This window comes from Pectinophora gossypiella, chromosome 14 (assembly GCF_024362695.1).
Source record: "Pectinophora gossypiella chromosome 14, ilPecGoss1.1, whole genome shotgun sequence".
NCBI classification, from domain to species: Eukaryota; Metazoa; Arthropoda; class Insecta; order Lepidoptera; family Gelechiidae; genus Pectinophora; species Pectinophora gossypiella.
In genome coordinates, this window is record NC_065417.1 from 1,352,178 (window position 1) to 1,378,799 (window position 26,622).

General features: G+C 39.8%; 1 protein-coding gene across 2 annotated transcripts in view; it reads left to right on the top strand.

The window, feature by feature from the left end:
* The first annotated feature begins 968 nt into the window (after nucleotides 1–968).
* The window catches only part of LOC126372475 (uridine-cytidine kinase-like 1), a 30,726-nt gene continuing 5,072 nt past the window's right edge, over nucleotides 969–26,622 (top strand). The window contains exons 1-9 of one of the 2 annotated variants that reach the window (XM_050018260.1): nucleotides 969–1,086; nucleotides 9,284–9,405; nucleotides 18,134–18,313; nucleotides 19,670–19,776; nucleotides 20,782–20,952; nucleotides 21,871–22,007; nucleotides 23,373–23,559; nucleotides 25,513–25,602; nucleotides 26,387–26,546. In XM_050018260.1, coding sequence (XP_049874217.1) covers nucleotides 1,034–1,086; nucleotides 9,284–9,405; nucleotides 18,134–18,313; nucleotides 19,670–19,776; nucleotides 20,782–20,952; nucleotides 21,871–22,007; nucleotides 23,373–23,559; nucleotides 25,513–25,602; nucleotides 26,387–26,546 — 1,207 coding nt within the window. In that variant the 5' untranslated portion in view covers nucleotides 969–1,033. Of the gene's footprint in view, nucleotides 1,487–9,283; nucleotides 9,406–18,133; nucleotides 18,314–19,669; nucleotides 19,777–20,781; nucleotides 20,953–21,870; nucleotides 22,008–23,372; nucleotides 23,560–25,512; nucleotides 25,603–26,386; nucleotides 26,547–26,622 lie in introns of both variants that reach the window. The other variant, XM_050018258.1, reaches the window with a different exon arrangement.

Consider the following 26,622-nt stretch of genomic DNA (forward strand, 5'->3'; position numbering starts at 1 on the left):
TTGCTTCTCATAGACCGCCTCCTGAACATATATCGTACAGCTGAAGAAATCCCGCTCTCCCTTCAGCAACTTCTCAAAAACAGGGACTGTTATAAGCCCCTCTATGAATTTGTTTTAGCAACTTTTGGAGATATTTGATTGTCTAAACATTCTTTCTTTCTTTTTGATTATTGCTTTGAAATACCTTGAATTTGAATATATTTGTGTTCTTTTTTACGTTTTGACTTTCTTTTCTTTTGTGTATCTTTTGTTTTTGTTTCAATGTTGTGTTGACAGATGTCAACCGACATACGTTTTGTTTTGTTTTAGTGTTTTAGTCTTGGATTTTACCCTTCGTCATTCTTGATTATTTGTAGTTGTTATTGACTTATGATTTTGTGACTTGGCTTCAGCCTTAATTTTGAAAACAAACTAAGACTTGGCTTCGGCCTTAATTTGGAAAACAATATAAGACATGGTTTCGGCCTTAATTTTGAAAACAAACTAAGACTTGGCTTCGGCCTTAATTTTGAAGACAAACTAAGACTTGGCTTCGGCCTTAATTTTGAAAACAATATAAGACTTGGCTTCGGCCTTAATTTGAAAACAATATAAGACTTGGCTTCGGCCTTAATTTTGAAAACAATAAAAGACTTGGCTTCGGCCTTAACTTGAAAACAATATAAGACTTGGCTCCGGCCTTAATTTTGAAAACAAACTAAGACTTGGCTTCGGCCTTAATTTGAAAATAATATAAGACTTGGCTTCGGCCTTAATTTTTAAAACAAACTAAGACATGGCTTCGGCCTTAATTCTGAAATTAAACTAAGAATTGGCTTCGGCCTTAATTTTGTAAAAATACGCCAGACTTGGTTTAAAACTATGAATTTTATAACTAAAAATATATAAATAAATATAACACATGACTTGGCTGTATGGGCTATGATCCCTTTGCCTGTCCTACGGACAAAATAACCAAAAAAAAAAAAAAATCGTCAATTTTTAAAAAATTTAATTGTTTTCTTGTAAACACTGTGTTAAGTGGCCACCAGTGATGGCTGGGAAGCTGAATAAATTCGAAACGCCCAGCTCCGCGAGCTCTGATAGGTAAACCGAGTGTGGTAACCATATCATAATGTTTGTTTGAACAGCTGGCTCGCGTGTCAATAAAAATTACGCTGCAAGGGAGTCATTTTTCAGTGTTGGCTTGCTCATCCCGCGTGTGGAAGGTGTGTTTAGTGGCGTGTTTCGGTGTTGAGCGAAAATCCGCGAGAAGTGGTGCAACGCGGCTGCAACGCTCTCGTTATAACCTCTTCATGCACGCAGTGTGATTTATTTTTAGACTATTATTTAGTACATTGGCAGCTCGCTTACCGCTGAATGGTGGTCGCGGTGTGAAACGGACACGTGCTCTGGACGTATCGTGTTATTGTAAAACACCGCGTCACATGAAAAGGGCCAAAATTCTGCAAGTTATGGAGCCCGGGTCCTTGATCTTCGCCAACCCGTAAGATATCATCAAACTATCGCTGTTGGACGTGTCCGTGACTAGTTCCCGGCTTTGTTTTGGCTTCTATTATGTTAACTCATGTTTCAACATATTTTCTAAGGGAATGAAATAGTGCTGTGGCACTCAAATTCCCAATGAATCATATGAACATTACACCGTGCGTTTTGGCACGTATGGTACTATTAATTCTCTTATAAAACATGAACATTGCTTTTATTATTATTTGCCTTGTTGCCTGGGTGTCTTTGCACTGTGTTAACCTAGATGTTAAGTTACAACTGTGATAACATTAACTCATACACTTCTAGGTATTTAAAAACACATAATCACTAGTATTATACTACCAAAACACTGAAAACAATCTTAAAAAATCACTAGTAAATCTCCAAAAGTTGACTATATCAACGAAAACACTATGAAGCTTGTGTGGATTGTTTATGATTACATTTTTCACAAAGTTTGTGGATGCCTAGATTTTTTGTTTTTATAAATTTTGTTACCTAATTATTCATCAATCTCTTAAATAAAATGTCTTGCTAAAAATCAAAATGTTTACAGTTATCATAAACAACTTAAAAACATTCACATAATTCACTTCTATTCAATTACCTTTACATAATAATGAATAAATTATGCAGATTGAGTAATTTAATTACAATAAACAAATAGTTCTTCACTACGCATCCATACTGCTTTAAATATTCATAAGTCTCATCAAAAAAACAAACATATTCTAAAAATGGCCGCTTTTCTAAAAAATCAGTAAACATAAACATTATAGGATGACCTTGATTCTGATAAAACCCATCCCGGTCTGTGCAATCATCATATTGATGTAGATAAAATGATAAATAGATAGCATATCATAGGTACTATATGTGAGAAGTCTGAAAAAATAATGTTTATCTTACATTTACTTAAAAAACACCGTGAAACATGTGATGTATTCAGATTGTCAAAAAAATATGTGTTTAGTTATACTATCAGACATAACTCACGCTCATGATTACTATTGGGGTAGGCAGAGTCTAATTTAACTGATTTTTATTGTGTGGCTATTTTAAACACTCAAGAATAAACCTGGCTGTAAATGGTGGTGTGGGTTATACTATACTTGCGAAACAATTATTTGCTTACTGGTTATACGTTTCACCAGGGGAGGTGAGGAAGAGTTAGAAATATTTGTCAGTACCTAACAATTGTAAACTTACACTAAAAGTTTAATAATAATAATAATAATTTATTACATAGAAGCTTTACAAGTATTTAAAAACTTAAGTTAATCTTACATACAAACAAGCTTGTGAACAACAACCTATAATACTTATGAAGTGAAATTTTGTACTTTTTTTGGAATAGTTATTTATTATTTTTCATTGCTCATAACACATCTGCTTATATAGTAAAAAAAATAGCCTTTATACACTGACTTTTATATTACTCTATTATTAATTACTTAAATCTAATGGTTAGCCTACGTCAGCGACATCGGCACCCTCCTCGCCAGGCTGCCCTAGGACATAGGCTTTCTCTAGGCATTTCCAAATGTGGCGATCTTTGGCAGTAGATTTACACAAACATATTCAAATTCAAAAATATCTTCATTCAGTAGGTAACATCGTTACACTTTGAATCGTCAATTTTTACATAACGAACGTCTCATCCGCCTAAAACTACTGCAGCTTCTCACAACCTGTATAGCCGGGGAAAAGAAACTGCAAGAAAAACCTCTGCAAAAAAATAATAATAAGAAACTTTCATCAATAAGCATTTTCTGATAACTCTACATTGATAACAATCATATTTTTATATTTATTTATGTCGTCTTATATAATTAAAGTTTATCATTACTAGACCAAGATTATAATCTATAAAATATATCTCTAGTATTTACATTCATTGATTAAAAGCATTTCATTGTAGGAGTCTGTCTGATAAGATACCGTAATAGCATTATAATTTATCTTTGTGTTATTTTAATTTTATCATGACAAATTGTCTGTTAAAGTCCTAAGACCGTGTAAACATATGCCCAGAATCTTAGTGAACCGCTCGTCACGAGACGCCTTAAACGGCCACAAATATGGGATAACCTATCACAATAAAAGCTGTCAAACAATGAAAGGACAAGCCTCACTCGACATCTAATACTGTACAAAAGAATTGCTGAAAGTCCAAGGACTGATTGCAAGATTAAAATACTATATAAAAGTAAAGTAAGACCGAGGGTGAGGTAAACCTAGCTCAGCCGCTGGTGGGGAATGGAGAGTTGCCGTTCTATACGTAGTATTATATTATACCTAACTCTATGCTAGTGTGTAATGGGACGTCTTCATTGACTCCTTGACAAGCGTAGTAAATTGTCCGATCATGACCTATGCAGGGGTATTTTCGCTCTCGCAAGTCCCTCTCAAATCCACCGTCTACAGGTAACAAAATCGTTTCATGCGGAAAGCCACGGGAGCTCCGTGGTTCCTACGCAATGAAAATCTGCACATTGACCTAGGTCTGCCAACCATTGCCCAATGGCTCAAGTTAGCTTTAAAACGTTTTTTCGATTCTACTCCGCACCACCCAAATAATATACAATCCCGACGACCCGATTACTGTAGCCATAGAGGCACCCAATCAGCTCGCGACACCAAATACTTCAGGACACCGATACCGACCCCGCCGGCGTAGTCGACGATTTCCCTCAATTGGCGCTTATCGCTATCGACCCACTCGGGTCGATTAATTCTTTCAAATATTTTTCCTCTGAGGACGCCCTGAGCCGAGGTTCGCGCCCAACTGGGCACCCTTAAGCCTGTTGTCTTAAACGTTGTACCGGTTGAGAGCCTTCAGCGCTCCCCATTTGTCCGGCCAAGTAGTTAATGTCATCTGCGGCAAATGTACAATAAGTCACGTCAAAAAAAAGCTAGTGTGTTACAGGTAGGTCATCAAATGTTACGAAAGCGAATATTTAATCCGACTTAAAAGTTTGAATAACAGTAAAATGAGTCCGCACCGATAACAATGGCGTTATATAAAAACATTTGAGTTACTGCCATTGTTTCAGATTGAAAACAACGGTTTACATAACCTCCAATAAATTGTAACAATAACATTATGTAGAACATACCAATGTGATTATGACCGTCAACTTTTATGAGAGAAAGAATGAAAAAAATATTGCAGCTTGGTGATCTTTCAAGGATACACTGTAATTGAGTGACTTTATCGACTATTTATTAATTTCCATCGTAATTCTTTCCACAACCAACATCTCCTAGAAAAGTCGGGGAACCAATCGAACCCCGTTCTTCATTTGTTTCGTTCACCGCGTAATTCTCACTTCCGTTCCCGCCTTTTCTGTTTACTTACTTTTTAAATTAATTAATTAGTTGTATAACATTTAAAATTACAAATATTGATTCTATTTAATAATATTTTCTCTCTCTCTATTTAAGAGCTGCGCTCTTGTCGGTGGAGTAACCGCCATTCCTCTCTTCTTCCCGCCAAAACCTTCACCTCCCGATACGACACGACCTGCACCTTCTCTTTTATTTGTTTCATAAATGTTATCCTAGGTCTACCCCTTCCTCTCTTCCCTTCAATTTTTCCTTCTATAATGTTTGTTATAAATGAATCGTGTCGTATCAGGTGATAATAATCAGGTAATAATATTTTAAATCATTAAAATACTTTTAAATTATAGTCCCATTTGCTTGGACGATAAAAGTGCAGGTAAATTAATAGTCTATATAAATTCCATCGTTTCGCAACGTTCCATCGGTTCAACCCCCAGGTTGAACCCGTGACACATCACACAACGATGTAAGTCATATTCATTTTTTGCAAAGTCACACGTCATACGATTCACAACACTCCAACCACGAACGAGCTATTATAACCCCTTGCGGGCCGAACATCTTGTGGTCCGAACCTCTTGCGGTCCGAACCGATTGCGGTCCAAACCTCTTGTAATCCCAACCGATTGCGTTCCTAAATGACTGAAGAACCCTATCATGCATGATAGAGAGATATGATCCCTTAATTTTTACGATGGTGTATAAATTAGATAAAATCAGCTAAATGGGTTATTTGTTTTTTTCTTTACTACCAATCCGGCAGAGAAGGCAACTTTTCATGTAATAAAAAAATACTGAATGTGGAGGAAACAAAAGAAGTGTGTTAAGACGTGGAAATTCATTATTTCTGCTTACGCCGAAGGGAAATAACCATGATTATGTTGTTTTATGTACATTCATAATATCTAATCTACGTAGCTACTACCCATGGAATAGAAGGAAGTTGGAAACGAGCCCTAACGCGCATTTTGTATGAGAACCGCTGTCGCCGGTTCAACCCCACTCTTTTTTACTACTACTCCTGCAAACAGATAACTACGATAGCTCTACTGCTTCTCAAATTCCATAGCCACTTTACCGGTAATGTATATTTTATGTGATAGGCTTCAGTTTTATCATTACTTGTCGTACGATACTGCATACAAAAGTATTTTCTGATAAATAGCCGATCATACTAAGTTTTTTAGCTTTCCTGTGATAAGGAGGAATCTCCTTGCATGATAGTCGATATTTGATTTTTTGTCTTGCAAGTTATAATGCATAAGACGACCTGTGGGTTAAAAAGGCCACATGGAAGCAATTCATTCAAAAAACAATATTGCTGTTTGACATTTGTTTGCATTGCGCACTTACCTTTGTATACGTAAATGTCAAATTGCAATATTGCTTTTTTAGGTGAATTACTTCTATGTGTCCTTTTTAACCCGCCTGTTAATATACTATTACGGAGCTCCGTTGGTCGTAAAGTTTGTGGACGCATGGAGTAGGTACATAGCATACTTGTATGGCGCGCGGTTCGCGCTATCTCGGCCCTTCCAACCTCTTTCTTCTATATCTGTGGTACTACCTATATAGTATATGTTACATGACGACATACAAACTTCCCCGTAATCTAGGTATTAAAAACGATGATATATTAGTACTTGAGTTAAGAGTAAATAGTAATTTATTACTACCTGCCAACTTATCTTTCTCCCTGACGTAAACTTTTACAGTACGATTGTACTAGCAACTGATATAGGTATAGAGCATGGAACGTCGGGCGAGTCGGTTCTACTAGAGGCGAAATGCACTTCATCCAATACCTACTAATAATTTGACTACTTTATAAGACAAGATGTACGCCTTTTTAATCTGCCCCATTTAAGCTCATATAGGTCTTCCCATTCGTAAATACATAATTATTATATTTTTAACATATATCTTGGTATAAAGGTTTACAAATTATCTCTCAAAATTGCAATGACAGTCGCTTAAGCGGGAAGATTTAATAATTATGTCTATTTTCGCCTCTAGCAGTGGCCGAACGTACCTAATAAGATTCATTGCTCTGTGGATGTCATAATAACGTGACCTATTTATATGACTATTTCTGTATACATACATTTATAAATGTATCTGATATCTCTCGGTCAATGTCGCCTGTTATCTCATGTTATTATTAAAATAACTCGGTAAGTTGAAATTATCGCTTTGAAAAAAAAAAGCGGCACTCAAATTGACTAAATCTATTGGCGAATATTGTTAAGTAAAGGAATAAAGACAAAAAAAATAGAACTAATTCAACTATTTTTCATCCTGGAAGGTAGAGAACGCAACACGGGAGAAGTTCCGCGGATTTTAATAGAACTAATTGACAAGTCATAATAATTCTATGCAGATATTGCGACACTAGCGCCGTGGCCGCGGGATTCTTTTGTGAAGCGGATTCTACCTTCATATTCGTGGCAAGTCACATGCCTCCCATGTAGCTTAAAATATTTTTTTGACAGAAAATACATTTAAAGCTCATGTAAAGCTTACTTTATGTAAAAAAGCTTATTATAAGATTAATGATTACCTAAATGATAAAAATATCTGGTATTGAATTTGATCCTCTAGTTATTAAATAACTTGTAATGTATGTACCCTAATTGATTTAAAAGATGTGTTGCTGTTGCAGTTTCTTGTCATTTCTGCTCCTCAGCCATAACACCTTGTGAAATGAGGTAAATTCAAAAATGCTACATTGACCTTCATCAAGTTCATCCATGATAATTACGTTGAATAAATGATTCTGATATCTGCATATGCTGCGCACGTAAACTACATTGCTAAGAGTGCGGCGCACGGCGTGCGGTGCATATGCCTCGCAATATGTGTATACGCATTTAGAACTTCAACTCCAAATCTCTACGAGTTGTTTCCTGGTAACTTTTAGCTCTGACCACCCTAATAGCAATTATGACGCTGACTCGTATCCGTCTGTCTGTATATAAGAAAAAACAAACCTTATCTGCTCTGTTGTTTCTAATCACATTTACCAAGCTTTGTCAAAAATGACCTTTGACAATATTATCATAATAATCTTCAGATTCAAACGATCACGTATCGACCTTTAAAAATAGTTTACTATTATCATAACAAGTTTATTGTTAGTCTAGACGTACGTGTCATAAAAGTTGAATAAACAAAAATCTAATCTTACCGCGTAAGTGCGAACGGCTTCCGTGGTCCAGTGGTTGAGCGTTGGGCTCACGATCTGGAGGGGGACATATCACAAAAATCACTTTGTGATCCCTAGTTTGATTAGGACATTATAGGCTGATCACCTGATTGTCCAAAAAGTAAGATGATCCGTGCTTCGGAAGGCACGTTAAGTCGTTGGTCCTGGTCAGTACTTACTGGTGTAAGTAAGTAGTCGTTACATGAGCCATGTCAGGGGCTTTTGGCGACTCAATAATAACCCTGACACCAGGGTTGGTGAGGTTGGTAATTCACCTCACAACCCACACGATAGAAGAGAGGAGTGTGAGAGAGACACAGTCCGCACGCGCTCCCCCTTACACTTAAGCAGCTTACAGCCATTTAGGCTAAAGTAAGACTCAGAGGGGGTGAGGTAAATCTAGCGCTACGAATTGGTGCGGGGCGGATAGTTACCGTTCTATAAGTAGTATTATTCTTTATTCTATGTCATTGTATCTATTTAAACATGATGGCCCATTAAATGCACGATGGACTGCCAAACTTCTGACAGCCACCACACGATTCATCACATCCATCTTAGGACGTCGTATCAGAAGTGGCTGCAAGTTGTCTTCTGATTACTTGTGGCTCTGCCCACCCTGATAGGTCTTTGGAGGTCAAGGTCCATTATAAATATTGGCGTTATTGTTAACAGATGACTAGTTTCGAAGATTATGGATGGTAACAATTTCAATAAAAATTAAATAAATAAATACAAACATGACCTCTTTAACCGACAAACCGACAGAGGGATTGTGTCCTCTAACATGATGGACTAATGTTATGGGCGATAGGCTGATCCCTTATCACCATAAGGTTCATCATATCCAGCTTACGACATCGTATCAACAGTGGCTGCAAGTTGTCTTTGATTACTTGTGGCTCTGCCCACCCCATTAGGGATTACGGGCGTGAGTTTATGTATGTATGTATGTATGACCTCTTTAATTATGTGTGATGTTAGTGTAGATGTACTCGTAAATCTGCATGCCAGAAAAACTCTTAAGCTCTCGACATAGTGTGACGACGGGACGCTGATAGCTGTAATACGCTGTTTAGGAGAGATGTCATAGTGCGGGCGCTTACCGTCTCGCACCGTACTTTATTCCGGAAATATGGCATCTCTCCTATATTTCAACTGTCGTCGCCCGTGCGCTCCGTCACGCCAACTGTGTGACGAAAGTTTTAAACTTCGTATTGACCAGATACTTTCCCGCAGCGACACGGAGTTGGCGTTGGAACTGAGTGAGCAGGTGTTCCTGGACGATGACGACTATACCCGCGCACCCGCCTCCCCCACCACCGTGCCCAACGTGCGCCCCTACCGCCCACCTTCCACAGGTCAGTTATAAATGTATGAATTTGAAGCTCTCTCGGCTCGCCACACAGCTGGCTTTACGCTCGCCGCGCAGTGTGACGGCAAGCGCCCGCAGTGTGACAACGTTACTGCATTTCAGTACTTTACAATTACAAGAAGTTTATATGCGCTTATATTTTCTCAACATCGTTAAATCAACATTGGCTTTTAGGGACTAGTTAGGCCGCGCGCTTCGGACGCCTGTTAATAGTCTTTATATAAACATTCATAATTAAATAATTATGTAATAAGTTACCTAACTAAAAGCACTTATTACTTCCATGAAAATTCTTACATCTGATTTTAGGATGCTATTTACGCTAATAAATGTCATAAGTATCTGAATGAATGCATCACTGAGGTGCTTATGACCGACTTAAGTAGGTATTGCAGCGAGATGATAAACATTTTAAATTCTCAAAACACCTTTGTCACGTTTTCAGATCTGCCTAGGAAAATACCATGTTTAATAATTCATAACAAAGTGTCGTAACTAACTATAGGTTATGCCGTAGCACCACAGAGTATGAAAACATAATGCGCTGTGCGGCTTTTAGAAGTGACATGGTAATAATTACCCAGCAGACTTAGTACAGCATATTGTCTGTGCATTCTCCTCAAGTTATAATATACCTACGAAACCGCAATTTTGTTGTATGTACAATTTATGAAAATGAAGTTACGTATTTGTCGTAACTTCGTGAGAGCCGTGGTAGCCCAGTTGCTAAAGCGCTTGCCTCTCACTCTCTCTTGCTTGGTCGCAGGTTCGCATCCAGCACAGGCCTAAACCAATGATTGTCAAATTTGTTTTCGAATTCATTTTTGGATCATAAATTATTATCACGTGCTCAGCGATGAAGGAAAACATCGTGAGGAAACCCATATTCCCGAGAAATGCATTTTCGGAGGTATGTGACCTAACCTGTATTGAGCTGGTTTTCCCTTCGTGGGTTGGAAGATCAGACAGACAGTCGCTTCTGTTAAAAACCAGACCTGTCAAATCTTTAGGTTAAGTAAGCGGACCCCGTGACCGACAACGCGAACGAGATGGGACGTTAGGGAGATAAATGAAAATAAGGGCTAACTACTAGATTGCGAGTTCATCATTATGTCGGCGATGACTCAATCAGTACTGGTGGGAGGCCGAGGAAATGAATTCTGGTAGGGCTCTAGCTAGGACATCACCGATTGACAAATTAGTCGGAGTATTGCGGAACGGAAGGCGATTGGGGCAACCACCGTTCTACACGCCCTATCTATGGAGTAATGGCCATTACTCCACCGACAAGAGCGCAGCTCTTAAATAAAGAGAGAGAGAGACTCAATCAGTAGGAAGTTCCGGAATAAATCCCGAATAGAGTAAAAACAATAATTAGGAAAGGGGGGCGGAGGGGGGCGGGGGTAATTAGGTTTTGGGGGGTTTTATTTTTCGGTTGGGTTAGGATGGGTTTAGTAATTTATATAATGTGAACCTACTCATCGAAATATTTGTTGACGTGTAATATATATTATGAATAAAGAATTGAATTGAATTAGAGCCTCTAATAGCGGCTGAGCGAGATAAAGTTCCGTGCTCTGTGGCATGCCTAGCTCGCTGTAACGTCACGTTGGCTGGCATGTTTGTTTTCTCAAGATTAATAGTTCACCCACCTAGCGAGGTCGGCAGGTACCATTATACTTTACAACACATACGTTATACAGGGTGTTAGTGACATCGTAACAAAAACTTTGAGGGATGATTCAGACCATGATTCTGAGTTGATATCAAGTACACGTAGGTACGTGTACGTATCTATTTTCACTTCGTGCCAACAAGCCGCTTTATAACTCGAAACTTTATGCGGACTTTTGAATTAATTCGTTTGGGATTCAGAGTAGGAGTCTGCTCCGAGGGTGGGGGCTTAGGTTTCATCATTCATCGTCATCACCTTTCATCATTTCATTAATCGTCAAGAAAAACATACGTAAGACATGGTTGTATGGGCATAGTTCCCTTTGCCCTACCCTTCGGGGAAAACCAAAACAAAAAAAAAGCATTCGATTTTAAGTAGAAGTCACTATGTTTTGCCAACTTATATATCTATAAGTGCGTATCTACAAATTCGTAGTGACGTCTACGTCAAAACAAGCGTAAAGTCAATGAACTAACAATCTTTTATTAGTATACTTACATCAAACCCACTTAATTATTAGCCCTAATACCGCATGTTAGAGTTCAAATTTCCTTCATTTACGTTAGGTATATAAATTAACGTATACCTAGCGTTTGCCAAATTTGAACTTAGGAAGCTGAAGTTAGAGTTGATTTTTAGTTATTTGTTGATGTTTTAAAGAGTAGGTATAAGGAAAATTTTGTTTCAGACTTGTTGGTTTGAATGAAAACAAACAGTGACCCGTTAACATTGTTTGCCTAGTAACCTGTTTTTTTTTAATACTAAATAAATATTCTTTAGAAAAACGAGTGTTTACCATATTTTGTTTATGGTACCTAATTTCATTTTTATAAATATATTTGATTTGAATTTCGAACGGAATAAGTTGACAACAACTAAGGAGTTACGTAAGTGTACTAAAATCATAACCTCCCTAGCGTTATCACGTTTTTGTTTATTTTACCTAATTTCTTTTTAATTTAATAAAGTATATTTAGTCTAATTTCATTTTAATAAAGTATATTTGATTTGAATTTCGAACGGAATAAGTTAACAACAACTAAGGACTTTACGTAAGTGTTACTAAAATCATAACCTCCCTAGCTTTATCACGTTTTCACGGAGTCCGCTTCCTAACCTGCAGATTTAACAGGTCCGGTTTTTGCATAAGTTACTGCCTTTCGGACCTTCGACCCGCAACGGGAAAACCACGAAATACATGTACATATAAGTACATACAATCTTTGTTTTTGGGTATAAATGATTACCCTTGTTATTACACCCAGGCGCAACACATCTTCCACCCATTATTATTCTGATCAAAATAAATAGAAGCAATGAAAGTAGTAACATAATTCAGGGGGGTTAAAATGGCCGCATCGGAGCAATATATCTAAGAAAGCAATATTGCTATTTGACAGTTGTTTGCATTGCGCACTTTTATAATGCGCCAATGTCAAATTGCAATATTGCTTTCTTAGATGAATTGCTTCCATGTGGCCATTTTAACCCCCCTAATCCAAATATCATGCAATTTTCATTATTACTTTTAATATATAATATATTTTTTTTATTTGATTCAGAAATCAGAATCATGTATTCAACGTAATTATCATGGATAAACTTGTTGAAGGTCAATGTAAAATTTTTGAATTTACGTCATTTCGCAAGGTGTTATGGCTGAGGAGAAGAAATGACAAGAAACTGCAAGAGCAACACATCTTTTAAATCACCCTCATTGATTTAAAATTACAAATTATTAAATAACTAGAGGAACACATTCAATACCAGACATTTTTATAATTTAGGTAATCATTAATCTTATAATAAGCTTTTTTACTTAAAGTAAGCTTCACGTGAGCTTTAAATTTATCTGAGCTTTAGATTTATATATGTCTCTGCCATTACATTATATTTTTGAATAATTAAGTACCCGAGAACAGCCTCTGTGGTCTAGTGGTTAGAGCGTTAAGCTCACGATCTGGAGGTCCGGGTTCGATTCCCAATGGGGACATTGTCGAAATCACTTTGTGAGACTGTCCTTTGTTTGGTAAGGACTTTTCAGGCTTGAATCACCTGATTGTCCGAAAAAGTAAGATGATTCCGTGCTTCGGAGGGCACGTTAAGCCGTCGGTCCCGGCTACTAGCTGTAAAAACACCTCCACCAACCCGCAGTGGAGCGGCGTGGTGGAGTATGCTCCATACCCCCTCCGGTTGGTTGAGGGGAGGCCTGTGCCCAGCAGTGGGACGTATATAGGCTGTGTGTGTATGTACCCTAGCAATGAGAAGATAGATAATTATCACGTTAAATATGTACAACGCCATCTATATTTCTCAGGCCTGTTGTCTTAAATCTTGTACCGGGTGAGGGCCTTCAGCGCTCTCCATTTGTCCGGCCAAGTAGATAATGCCATCTGCGGCAAATCTACAGTGAGTCACGTCAGATCACTCTGTGATCCCTAGTTTGGTTAGGACGTTACAGGCTGATCACCTGATCGTCCAAAAAGTAGGATGATCCGTGCTTTGGAAGGCATGTTAAGCCGTTGGTCCCGGTTACTACTTACTGATGTAAGTAAGTAGTCGTTACATGAGCCATGTCAGGGGCCTTTGGCGATTCAATATTAACCCTGACACCAGGGTTGATGAGGTTGGTAATTCACCTCTCAACCCACACGATAGAAGAAGAAGTCAGAAAAAAAGACAGTCATGATCTTATATTGTACTACAAACGTGTGTAGCGCCATGACCTACGCCAAGCAAATACAAAAAAAAACAATAATAAATATCTGACCTTCCATGTCGTAGCCAATGCTACTAGATTGAAGGTCATCGAATTTACCATGTTACTCATTCAGCCGCGGATTGATAAGGCACCGTTCTTCTTCTATCGTGTGGGTTGCGAGGTGGATTACCAACATCAACCCTGGTATCAGGGTTATTATTGAGCCGCCGTATACCCCTGACATGACTAATATAACGACTGCGTACTTACATCAGTAAGTAGCAACTGGGACCAACGGCTTAACGTGCCTTCCGCAGCACGGATCATCTTACTTTTGGTCTAGGGATCACAAAGTGATTTTTTTGTGATTTGTCCCAACCGGGAATCGAACCTGGGACCTCCGGAATTGGCTGCCTAATATCATGTTATCCTTGTGTTATTATACCTATGCTTGGCATGTTGATGATCACTTGCGCATGACCCGGTGCGGTGGCTCATCTATAGTAAACTGACTCCGACGGTCAAGGTTTAGGCCACCCGCAACGCTAGGGTTGTCAGCCATTACTTACTGATTCATTTTGTTTTATTATTCTTATTTAGTCTGTACTCCAAAGCAAATGGCAATATTTTAGAGCAAACTTAACTGTAATCACAACTTGGATACTCCACACTAAAAAACAGAATTTACTTATGAAAAGTTTTAAGATGTTAATTAAACAGAATCTTTGTAAAAAATGTTATTATAAGATTAGTAACGTTATTATAAGATTAGTAACGGCCTTCGTAGTCCAGTGGTTGAGCGTTGGTCTCACGATCCGGAGGTCCCGGGTTCGAATCCCGGTGGGGACATATCACAAAAATCACTTTGTGACCCCTTGTTTGGTTAGGACATTACAGGCTGATCACCTGATTGTCCAAAAAGTAATGATCCGTGTTTCGGAAGGCACGTTAAGCTGTTGGTCCCGGTTACTACTTACTGATGTAAGTAAGTAGTAGTTACATGAGCCATGTCAGGGGCCTTTGGCGGCTCAATAATAACCCTGACACCAGGGTTGATGAGGTTGGTAATACACCTCACAACCCACACGATAGAAGAAGATAAGATTAGTGATTATCTAGAAGATATGATTGCATGGGATTAACTGTCTGAGAGTGTCCCTTCCACACGCAGTATTACCGCTTATTCTACGGTATAACTGCCATAAAATAAGCGATAATATCCGCCAAGTAGTTAATGCCATTTGCGACAAATTTACAATAAGTTACGACAAAGAACCTGACAGTGGGCAGCAGTAGGTAACTGTCAGTACTATTCAGAGGCGGAGGACAGGAGTCCTAGTGCGGCTTTGTGATAGACTACTCTGGGCGCCATCCCCCTCGCGTCACACAGAGTACTGCGGGGAAGGCAAAAGGGAAACCACTGCCCTATTTTTATCTTAAAAAGTAGCATGGAAAATGCTGCACCAAAAAGAGCGTGGCTCTTAAATTGATGATGATGATGACGACAAATAAAAAGTATATCCGAGTTTCGTCCGCTAGGTGACCGTTTAAGATTTTATTCCGGGCTCCTCCGTGCTTCGGAGTATTGACTTAGGTATGGTTGACTGGAAGAAATTGCTGCTTAGCAATATGGCCGCCAGATTGTACTGTATCTTTCCTCCATGTGTGTAAAACTTGTATGTTGTGTGTGTGTAAAGTATATTTGTATGTTGATTCGTTAAGCCAGAGGTCTTCGGGTGGTTAGAAATGTCTGGTGAATTGGTTGGCTACTAACCAATAGTGGAGTTTGCTTCATATCCCCTCCGGCTTACAGATGGAAGGTCTGTGGCCAGTCACCAGTCATGTCTAGCTGTGTAAATTTTCAGGGTTGCTTACTTTGCATTGAGTCCTACGAAAAATGACAGAACGACATTCACTAAATCGAAAGTTCCGGCTATATGCAACTGACGGACTGACGTATTTCCGTCTAGCAATTGTTCTGACAACCTTACCAACCATCCATTCTGAACACGACCCTGGAATGTTATTTCATTACGTATTGTCCAAACAAATCTTAATTTCGCGGAAGGTAAAGACGTACTAGGTTCACGGGAGTTAAAAAAGCCACATCAGAGTAATTCATCTAAAAAGCAATATTGCTATATGACATTTGTTTGCATTGCGCATTTATTTTTATATTTTTACTTATGAATGGAGCTATGCACGCCTTTACTGTGGTCTACATCAGAACTTTTATAATTTTAAGATTATACTTTATATAAATAAATAAATTAGCCTTTATAAATTAGTATTAACGGCCTCAGTGGTCCAGTAGCTGAGCGTTAGGTTCACGATCCGGAGATCCCGGGTTCGAATCCCGGTGGGGACACCTCACAAAATCACTTTGAGATCCCTAGTTTGGTTAGGACATTACAGGCTGATCACCTGATTGTCCAAAAAGTAAGATGATCCGTGCTTCGGAAGGCACGTTAAGCCGTTGGTCCCGGTTACTACTTACTGATGTAAGTAAGTAGTCGTTACATGAGCCATGTCAGGGGCCTTTGGCGGCTCAATAATAACCCTGACACCAGGGTTGATGAGGTTGGTAATTCACCTCACAACCCACACGATAGAAGAAGATGAATAATTTAGCAATATATAGTCCTCCTTGTCGTATCCGACAACGGCGACCTCAGTCTCTTCTCTCGTGCGCGTGCGCTCGAATGTGGCTGGCAAAGCCCAACTTTGTCTTGAACACCCGGTCACATTGGAGGCAGAATAGCTGTCCATCCGAGTTGAAAGTGTAGCTATAGATGGGTTTGGGACGATCCTTGCGTGTTTGGCGTTTTTCGTCGAGCACTTTCAGACGATTTTGCTCAAAGTTCGCCACCCCTGAGTTTTATTGAGTTTGATAAACTACGATACACGTTTGCAAGCGTTTTATATTAGTAGGAATTGTTACAGAAAGAAGTAGTAACTAAACAATGATTAATAGAGAAGTAATCAGTCTGAATTACAGGCTTCTCGACGGTTATTGCAAACAGAGTACGGTCTCTTGTGATAAATCGTTGATGTCATTGAAGCAAAAAGTAATTCGGCCTTGTTCGTCGCGGTAGCACACGGTAGTTACATCGACTAGTGAACTCCTGGATACCTTCATCATCATCAGCCCATTAACGTCCCCACTGCTGGGGCACGGGCCTTCCCTATGGATGGATAGGGAGATCGGGCCTTAAACCACCACGCGGGCCCAGTGCGGATTGGTGGTTATTAACGACTGCTAATGCAGCCGGGACCAACGGCTTAACGTGCCTTCCGAAGCACGGAGGAGTTCGAGATGATTTTTTTTTGTGGTCACCCATATTATGACCGGCCTTTGCGAAAGTTGCTTAACTTCAACAATCGCAGACCGAGCGCGTTAACCGCTACGCCACCGAGCTCCTCCCTGGATACCTTGCGACTCGTAAAGTCAGGACTCGCAAGAAAAGAAATAGTTTACTTACAAACACACATAAAATGCTCATATAACCTCTCATATGCCGAGATACCAGACACAATAGATTTTACATTGTGTCTGGTCGAGATCCGCGTTCCGGCGTTCGAAAGAATAATGCTCTCCGCGTGCAATACAACAACGCATTCAGGGTGCTGTTGGGGTTGCCTCATTTTTTAGCGCGTCAGTGATGCTCGCTGAAGCGCGCGTTGATTGCTTCTACGCCACAATGCGCAAAAGATGCGCGTCTGGCTGTCAAAGATAAATTATGAAATTCTGATAACTAAATAAAGACAGATCTAAAGGTGACAAAAACGTTTTCTTTTTCTTATTTAATCTATTTATTTCTTTTTTTTTTTATCCTGAGTAGTTTATAAAAAAATTAAAAAAACGTAATAATAAGTGTGACATTTTGTCACGTTTTTCTATGACGTCACAAGTTGTTTTTTCATACAAATTCCAAAGTCATTTCCTGATCTGACGTTTAGAAAAAAGTAACTCACTTGACTAGTTGGAAACTAGACTACCGGTGTCTTGTGATCAGTCGGACGATGACTGAATCCTAATAAAGTATACAATAAGTACTGTATTAGATGGTGATAAGGATCATTTTAGGATGAGCTGTGACCGGAACACTGCCTATGGTTATTCAGTGAACTGTGTTACTTCAGTCATTAGCGTTATTTAGTAGCGTCGTCGTGTTTGTTTAGATGCTGTGTTTACATCTCGGATACGAAACAACAAGTGATTAGTGGAAACATAAACAGCGTAACGTCTCTTTGAAAAATCTCATTCGGGTGTGATTCGTTTATTAATACCACCCTAAGAATATTAACTCAATGAATATAAAAAATATTTCGTTCCAGCGTCAAACATCCTGAAGTCGCCGCGAGCCCGGCGCGTGCGCACCACATCGATGTCGCAGCCGAACAAACGCACCACAGCTGAGAGTATACTCCACGCGGATCGCCGCACCATATACACCGCGGGCAGACCACCCTGGTACAACTGTACTGGGGGACAGGAGGTCGAGCCGTTCTTGATTGGCAAGTATTATTCAGCATAAGGTCTTCTCTTCAACAGTGGCTGCAAGTTGTCTTTGATTATTTGTGGCTCTGCCCACCCTATTAGGGATTACGGGCGTGAGTTTATGTATGTATGTATGTAAGGTCTTCTCTTCTATCGAGAAGACCATAAAGCATAAGCATAAGGTATAAAGGCCATAGGCCAAAGACCCCTGAGATGACTCATGTAACGACTACGTACATTTATTTTTATTATTTGAAAGTTGTGAGGGCCTAACTGAATACAGCCCGCGAGATCACTGCGACCTTGTCAGATCTATTGTGACCTACATAAACAGCTTATATACGTCCCACTGCTGGGCACAGGCCTCCCCTAAATCAACCGGAGGGAGTATAGAGCATACTCCACCACGCTGCTCCAATGCGGGTTGGTGGAGGTGTTTTTACGGCTAATAGCCGGGACCAACGGCTTAACGTGCCCTCCGAAGCACGGAATCATCTTATTTTTTCGGACAATCAGGTGATTCAAGCCTGAAAAGTCCTTACCAAACAAAGGATAGTCTCACGAAGTGATTTCGACAATGTCCCCATCGGGAATCGAACCTGGACCTCCAGATCGTGAGCCTAATGCTCTAACCACTAGACCACGGAGGCTGGATTGTGACCTAAATCCCTACATTTAAAACTGCTCCTCTAGACCGATCCGTTCGAAGAGATCCAACGTATTTTTGGGAGAAAGCTCCATGACTTCCCGGGGGTCCATTATGTGGCCCCCAAGTGTACGGCTTCTACTATGTATGAGGACCTCACAGCTGCACAGCAGATGTAGTGGCGTCTCATCTTCCCTTAAGCAGAATCTGCATAAAGGAGACTCGGTCAGCTCCATTCTGTGTAGGTGCTTATTGAGTCTGCAATGCCCCGTGAGGGCCCTTATTAAAATACTACGTACATACATTAGTAAGTAGCAACCGGCACCAACGGCTTAACGTGCCTTCCGAAGCACGGATCGTCTTACTTTCGAACTATCAGGTCTTCTTCTATCGTGTGGGTTGTGAGGTGAATTACCAACCTCATCAACCCTGGTGTCAGGGTTATTATTGAGCCGCCAAAGGCCCCTGACACGACTCATGTAATGACTACATACATACAACAGTAATTAGTAACCGGGACCAACGGCTTAACGTGCCTTCCGATGCACGGACAATCAGGTGATCAGCCTGTAACGTCCTAACCAAACTAGGGATCTCAAAGTAATTTTTGTGAATGTCCCCACCGGGATTTCAACCCAGGACCTACAGATCGCTAGCCCAACGCTCTAACCACTAGACTATGGAGGCTGAGAATACTAATGTTTGAAAAAATAGCGTTCCGTTCCAGGTATATGCGGCGCCAGCGCATCGGGCAAGACCACAGTAGCGGCTAAGATTATAGAATCTCTCAACATACCATGGGTCACCATAGTCAGTATGGACTCCTTCTACAAGGTAATTTAAATGTTCCATCGTCCAATGAGCTTTATTTTATACAAGCTGTTTAGTAGACTGTTTGTTGACAATTAAATTAAACAACGCTAAATACAAGTATAAAAATGTATTTAAAGATTACAGCGAAATAATTAGTATGACGAATTTATCGATAAGCGCGCGTACGGCGGCGGCGGAGTCGGTCGAGAAGTGGCGGAGTTCCGCGCGCGCGGGCTCCTGTCATGTGGTCTTTGTTGCTTCGCGCATGCGCGCGCGTGTTGGTGTTGCCAACACAAGCATCAGGTTCATATTCCAAATCCGGTTGGATTCCCACTTCTTACCATCAGTAAATTAAACAGAAACTTTGCAAAAAAGGTTATTATAAGGCTAGTGATTATTTAGAAGATATGAATGCATGGTATTAACTGTCTGAGAACTGATATAAGGCAACTAAATTACTCAATTGTATAACAATATTTTATGTTTTTTTTTAAAGAACGTCTAGGGCCCTGTGCCGATTATTAGAGAGTATTTAGTTGACACATTTTAAGTACAAAATTATACAAAAAACATAAATAATATGATTGTCAATTTTAATATATCAAAGATAATTATTATTAAGTATATCAGCCTGTTATGTCCTAACCAAACTAGCTATAACAGTTATTTTTGTGATATGATCAATCAATCAATTATACTTTATATTGCACAACGACATAATACAGAGGACATAAACATACGAATAGAAACTAAGCACAATAGGCAGCCTTATTGCTAAACAGCAATTTCTGCCAGGCAACCTTGGGGTGAAAGAAGTTTATGCATAAGTAAAAGAAGAAGTGTGTGTGTGTGTGTGTGTGTGTGTGTGTGTGTGTGTGTGAAGTTTATGTTTGTTGATGTTTTTTTGTTTTGTTTGTTCCCACCGGGAGTCCAACCCGGGACCTCCGGGTCGTGACAACGCTCAACCGCCGGACCACAGAGGCCGCCACTATTACTATATGGTAAACACAATTCCTTTTCCAATAGGTGCTGAATGAGAAGCAGCATCAGGCAGCGATGCGCAACGAGTACAACTTCGACCACCCGGATGCGTTCGACATGGAGCTGCTGATATCAGTACTACAGCGTCTCAAGGAGGGCAAGAAGGTCGAGGTGCCCATTTACAACTACGTCACTCATTCCAGGGAGAACCGCACCGTGAGTACAAGTACAGTCACAAGCAATATCATGTACCCACTTTAGAACCCTGTCGCACTATCATATTTGACATTTAATGAGACTTACGGTCTAAATTGTCAATAAAGTTAATGTGACATGGTGTCAAAGTGTTTACATATTAGTACTCGTGACCGTACCGTAAGAGCGATATTACATCTAAAAGAAAGAAAGAAAGAAACATTTATTACTTCCGGACACCACAGACACAGACAGACAGGTACATTACATTCAACACAGGACAGAAACCACACGGAAATCAATACATAGAAAAAAAAAGAAAACAAAAATCCAAAACAAAAAGAAAAACAAACCAAAATCATAAAAATAATAATGATAAAAGTAAGTATCATAAATGCAACGCACTGACCGATCATCTGCGGTGGCGTCCGGAATAAAAGGACCTCGCTCAGCATAAGTCGCGGCGTGAGCCACGACGCTGGTATTCCGCGGGCCCTGCCGAGTGAGGCCACGGACATCGCGGTATATAGGTACATAGATACATACTACTTAAACTTGCATATAATTATCCAACATTCGTCAATCATGACTTTTTATTCAAACACAAATCGACCTTATAATTACTGCACTGTGATCGTTTTGATAGAAGATAGTTAGATAGGTATTACACCTATCCACCAATTTTTCGTCAATCACGACTTTTTATTCAAACACAAATCGACCTTATTATTACTTCACTGTGATCGTTATTTGTAGGGTCGTATGCTGATCTTGGTTTTATTTACTTAGTAAGTGGGATTCCGTCGTATCTGCCTACACCAATTTATGTATTCAATGTATGTATGTATGTATTTTGTATGTGTTGTGTGTGTGTTTTTCTATTCATCTATTCTATTCTTTGACCAACATAACCCAATTCGTCTTACAATTTGTTCCCAGAAAACGATGTACGGAGCGAACGTGATAATCTTTGAGGGTATCCTGGCGTTCTACAATGCTGAGGTGGTCAAGATGCTGGATATGAAGGTGTTTGTCGACACTGACGCGGATATCAGACTTGCTAGGAGACTTAGAAGGTAATACATAACATAAACAGCCTATATACGTCCCACTGCTGGGCACAGGCCTCCCCTAAATCAACTGGAGGGGGTATGGAGCATACTCCACCACGCTGCTCCAATGCGGGTTGGTGGAGGTGTTTTTACGGCTAATAGCCGGGACCAACGGCTTAACGTGCCCTCCGAAGCACGGAATCATCTTACTTTTTCGGACAATCAGGTGATTCAAGCCTGAAAAGTCCTTACCAAACAAAGGACAGTCTCACAAAGTGATTTCGACAATGTCTCCATCGGGAATCCAACCCGGACCTCCAGGTCGTGAGCCTAACGCTCTAACCACTAAACCACGGAGGCTGTAGAAGGTAATATTAATTGGAAAATTTAAACTAACAACGATTAGTATTCTTCTTCTATCGTGTGGGTTGTGAGGTGGAGTACCAACCTCATCACCCCTGGTGTCAGGGTTACTATTGAGCCGCCAAAGGCCCCTGACATGGCTCCTGGTAACGACTACTCACTTACATCAGTAAGTAGTAACCGGGACCAACGGCTTAACGTGCCTTCCGAAGCACGGATCATCTTACTTTCGGACAATCTGGTGATCAGCCAGTAATGTCCTAACCAAACTAGGGACCACAAAGTATTTTTTGTGATATGTCCCCACCGGGAATCGAACCCGGGACCTCCGGATCGTGAGCCCAACGCTCAACCACTAGACCACGGAGGTAACAATTAGTATTAAGAATAACATAACATAAACTCACGACTATAACCTTTCACCATACGACTTGATCTCACTATCATCGTCTCCCTAACATTATCTCGTTTTCACGGGATTTGCTTACCTAACAGTGACAGGTACGATCTTTTACAGAACCGACTGCCTCTCTGACCTTTGAAAACCAGCCCAATACAGGTTAAATTACATACCTTCGAAACGCATTACTCGGGAAAGTGAGATTCCTCACGATGTTTTCCTTCACCGGCGAACACGTGATAATCATTTATGATCCAAACATGAATTCGAAAACAAATTCGACAATCGTTAGTTTAGGCTCGTGCGAGATTCGAACTTGCTACCCCACAGCGAGAGTCAAGCCAACTGGGCTACCACGTCTCTTTGTTCTCATAATCCACATTAGGGTGAATCTCAAAATTTCAAGTTTGGTGGCGAAATTTCATATTATTTTTCGTGAAAAATTGGGTTCCGACATGAAAAAGATCCAAAAGGATCCTCGGTTCCGACATGAAAAAGGAATTTTTCAATTCCAAATTTCCCCAATTTTTCACGAAAAAATTATATGACAGTTCGCCACCAAACTTGACACATTTTGATATTCACCCATTAGAGAAGCAGCGACTGATTTTTTTTCTAATCCCCAGAGACATAATACAACGCGGGCGCGAGCTAGAAGGCGTGTTAAAGCAATACATGACGTACGTAAAGCCCGCGTACCACAGCTACATTGCGCCGTGCATGGCGCACGCAGACATCATCGTGCCGCGAGGGGGGGAGAACAAGGTCGCCATACACCTCATCGTGCAGCACGTGCACAAGCAACTGCAGCTGGTGAGATACTACATACATAAACAGCCTATATACGTCCCACTAGGCACAGGCCTCCCTGTCAACCGGAGGGGGTATGGAGCATACTCCACCATGCTGCTCCAATGCGGGTGTTTTTACGGCTAATAGCCGGGACCAACGGCTTAACGTACCCTCCGAAACACGGAATCATCTTACTTTTTCAATCAGGTGATTCAAGCCTGAAAAGTCCTTACCAAACAAAGGACAGTCTCACAAAGTGATTTCGACAATGTTCCCATCGGGAATCGAAACCGGACCTCCAGATCGTGAGCCTAACGCTCTAACCACTAAACCACAGAGGCTGTCAAAAAAGTGAGATACTAAAGAAAACAAATTGTATTGCTGTCAAACGAATAGGAAAATCGTCATCATCGTTAATTTAAGAGAATGCTCCATTCTTGTCTATGAAACGCCAATTCCTGACTTCTTTATAAGACACGAATTTCGCCTTTTCTTTAATTTATTCCATGTTAGCTCTTCTTGGCTTTCGTTAGGAAAAAATTCAAATTCAAATTCAAAAATATCTTTATTCAGTAGGTAACATAGTTACACTTTGAATCGTCAATTTTACATAACGAACGTCTCATCCGCCTAAAACTACTGCAGCTTCTCACAACCTGTATAGCCGGGGAAAAGAAGCTGCAAGAAAAACCTCGGCACAGGGCCCTAGACGTTCTTTAAAAAAATAAAAATAAACATAAAACATAAAATATTGGTATACAATTGAGTAATTTAGCTGCCTAATATCAGTTCTCAGACAGTTAATCCCATGCATTCATATCTTCTAAATAATCACTAACTTTATAATAACCTTTTTTGTAAAGTTTTTGTTTAACTACTGTCTTAAAACAGTTGAAAGGCAAATTCTGAATGTCAATGGGAATCTTATTGTAAAAACGTATACATTGCCCCTTAAAAGATTTAGTAATCTTATGTAATCGACTGACTTGTAAAGCAAGTTTATTTTTATTCCTGGTATTAACAATGTGCCGATCGCTATTTTTTGCAAATAATCCTATATGTTTTTTTTACATATATTAAGTTTTCAAAGATATATTGTGATGCCAAAGTTAAAATATTAATTTCTTTAAATTTATTTCTAAGTGACATCTTGGGTCCCAATTTGTAAATCGCCCGAATGGCTCGCTTTTGCAGAACAAAAATGCTGTTCATATCTGCAGCATGACCCCACAGCAAGATGCCGTACGACATTAGACTGTGGAAGTAGGCAAAATAAACTAATCGCGCGGTTTCTACATCGGTTATTAAACGAATTTTTTTGACCGCGAATGCTGCTGAGCTGAGCCTTTTGGACAACTTATCAATATGAGGACTCCATTGCAACTTAGCGTCCAAAGTAATTCCCAAAAATACAGCAGTATCCGTGAGGTCCAATTCCTTATTTTTTACAATAATAGAATCGAGGGGCCTACTAACATTCGATAACGTAAAATAAACATATTTTGTTTTATTTTCATTAAGTAGCAGGTTGTTTACAGTAAACCAATCCACTACCTCTGAAACAGGAAAGGATTTAGGATAGCTCCCTGTGCAACACCTTGTCTACCGGGGATCTGAATGATGTAGAAGATATTTGTGTTTCTTCTTCTGTTTGTTATCTATTATTTAGTGAAAATAAAGTTTATTTTTATTAACAGAAGTCCAGACATTATCCATATTTCCTCAAACTCATATGCTCGACTCTATCGATGGCTTTCGATAAATCACAAAATAAAATCTTATGTTGAATTGTTTTTATCTGGCCACTGATCTCATCTGTCTGATCTGATCTCCGGTCGCCTGGAAGAAATTGCTGTAGAGCAAAAAGGCCGACAATTTTGTTGTGACTTGTGATCTTTTTTGTATATGTTTTAAAATTGTTTTGTGTATGAGTGTGCAATAAAATATTTGATTTGATCTCATTTCTCTTTACAGCGTGGCTTCAAAGTTCGAGAAAAGCTGGCAGTGGCTCACATCGGTCAGCCAGTACCCGATTCACTATACGTACTCAAAGATACACCACAGGTTAGTTGCTACGGTAGATTTTACATTTATTTTTATTTTTATGTACCCTGTTCTTACCTTCAATTTGAATTCCTGTCTTGTTGGTTTTGTGTGTGTTTCAATCAATAATGTACTTTATTTTGAATTGATTTGAAGTGAGCCATGTCAGGAACCTTTTAGTTTGTAATGATAACGTGTATGTTGAAAACTTAGTACAAATAAATAAAATGAAATATTAAACCTGACATTGAGTTTTTAAGATCGGTCAACTTTCAGCGGTGAAGGAAAAGATCGTGAGGGAACCCGTGAAACGCATTTTCGGAGGTATGTAACCTAACCTGTAGTGGGCTGGTTATCCCTTCGCGGGTTGGAAGGTCAGACAGGCAGTCGCTTCTGTAAAAAACCGGACCTGTCAAATTTTCAGGTTAGGTAAGCGGACCCTGTAAAGAACGGGATAATGCTAGGGATGATGATGATAAAGATCGGTCAACGTTGTCGGTTCGATCTTTTTATGTACAGTCATTAGCAATGTAATGTACCCACTTTAGGACTCTGTCACACTAACATATTTGATATTTAGTGAGACTTACAGTTCAATTTGTTAAAAAAGTTAATGTGACATAGTACCAAAGTGTATACATATTAATGCTCGTGACCGTAGGTAGAGGCTTTTTTCTTTTTATTTCTCAGTTCTTCTTGCGACGTATGTACTCCTAACTAGCCCAGTCTTCTTCTATCGTGTGGGTTGTGAGGTGGATGACCAACCTCATCAACCTGTTACCATTACCATCACTTTCCTTTCCAGGTGCAAGGTCTCCACACGTTCATCCGCAACAAGGACACTCCTCGCGACGAGTTCATCTTCTACTCCAAGCGGTTGATGCGGCTAGTCATAGAGTTCGCACTATCACTGTTACCCTACTCCGAGCACTGCGTCGACACTCCGCAGGGATTCACTTATAAAGGTAACCAGCAGAGCTAACATGTGTAACGTGGTAAAATTTTGTCGATTCGGACGATATAAGTCGTTTTGTCAATTGA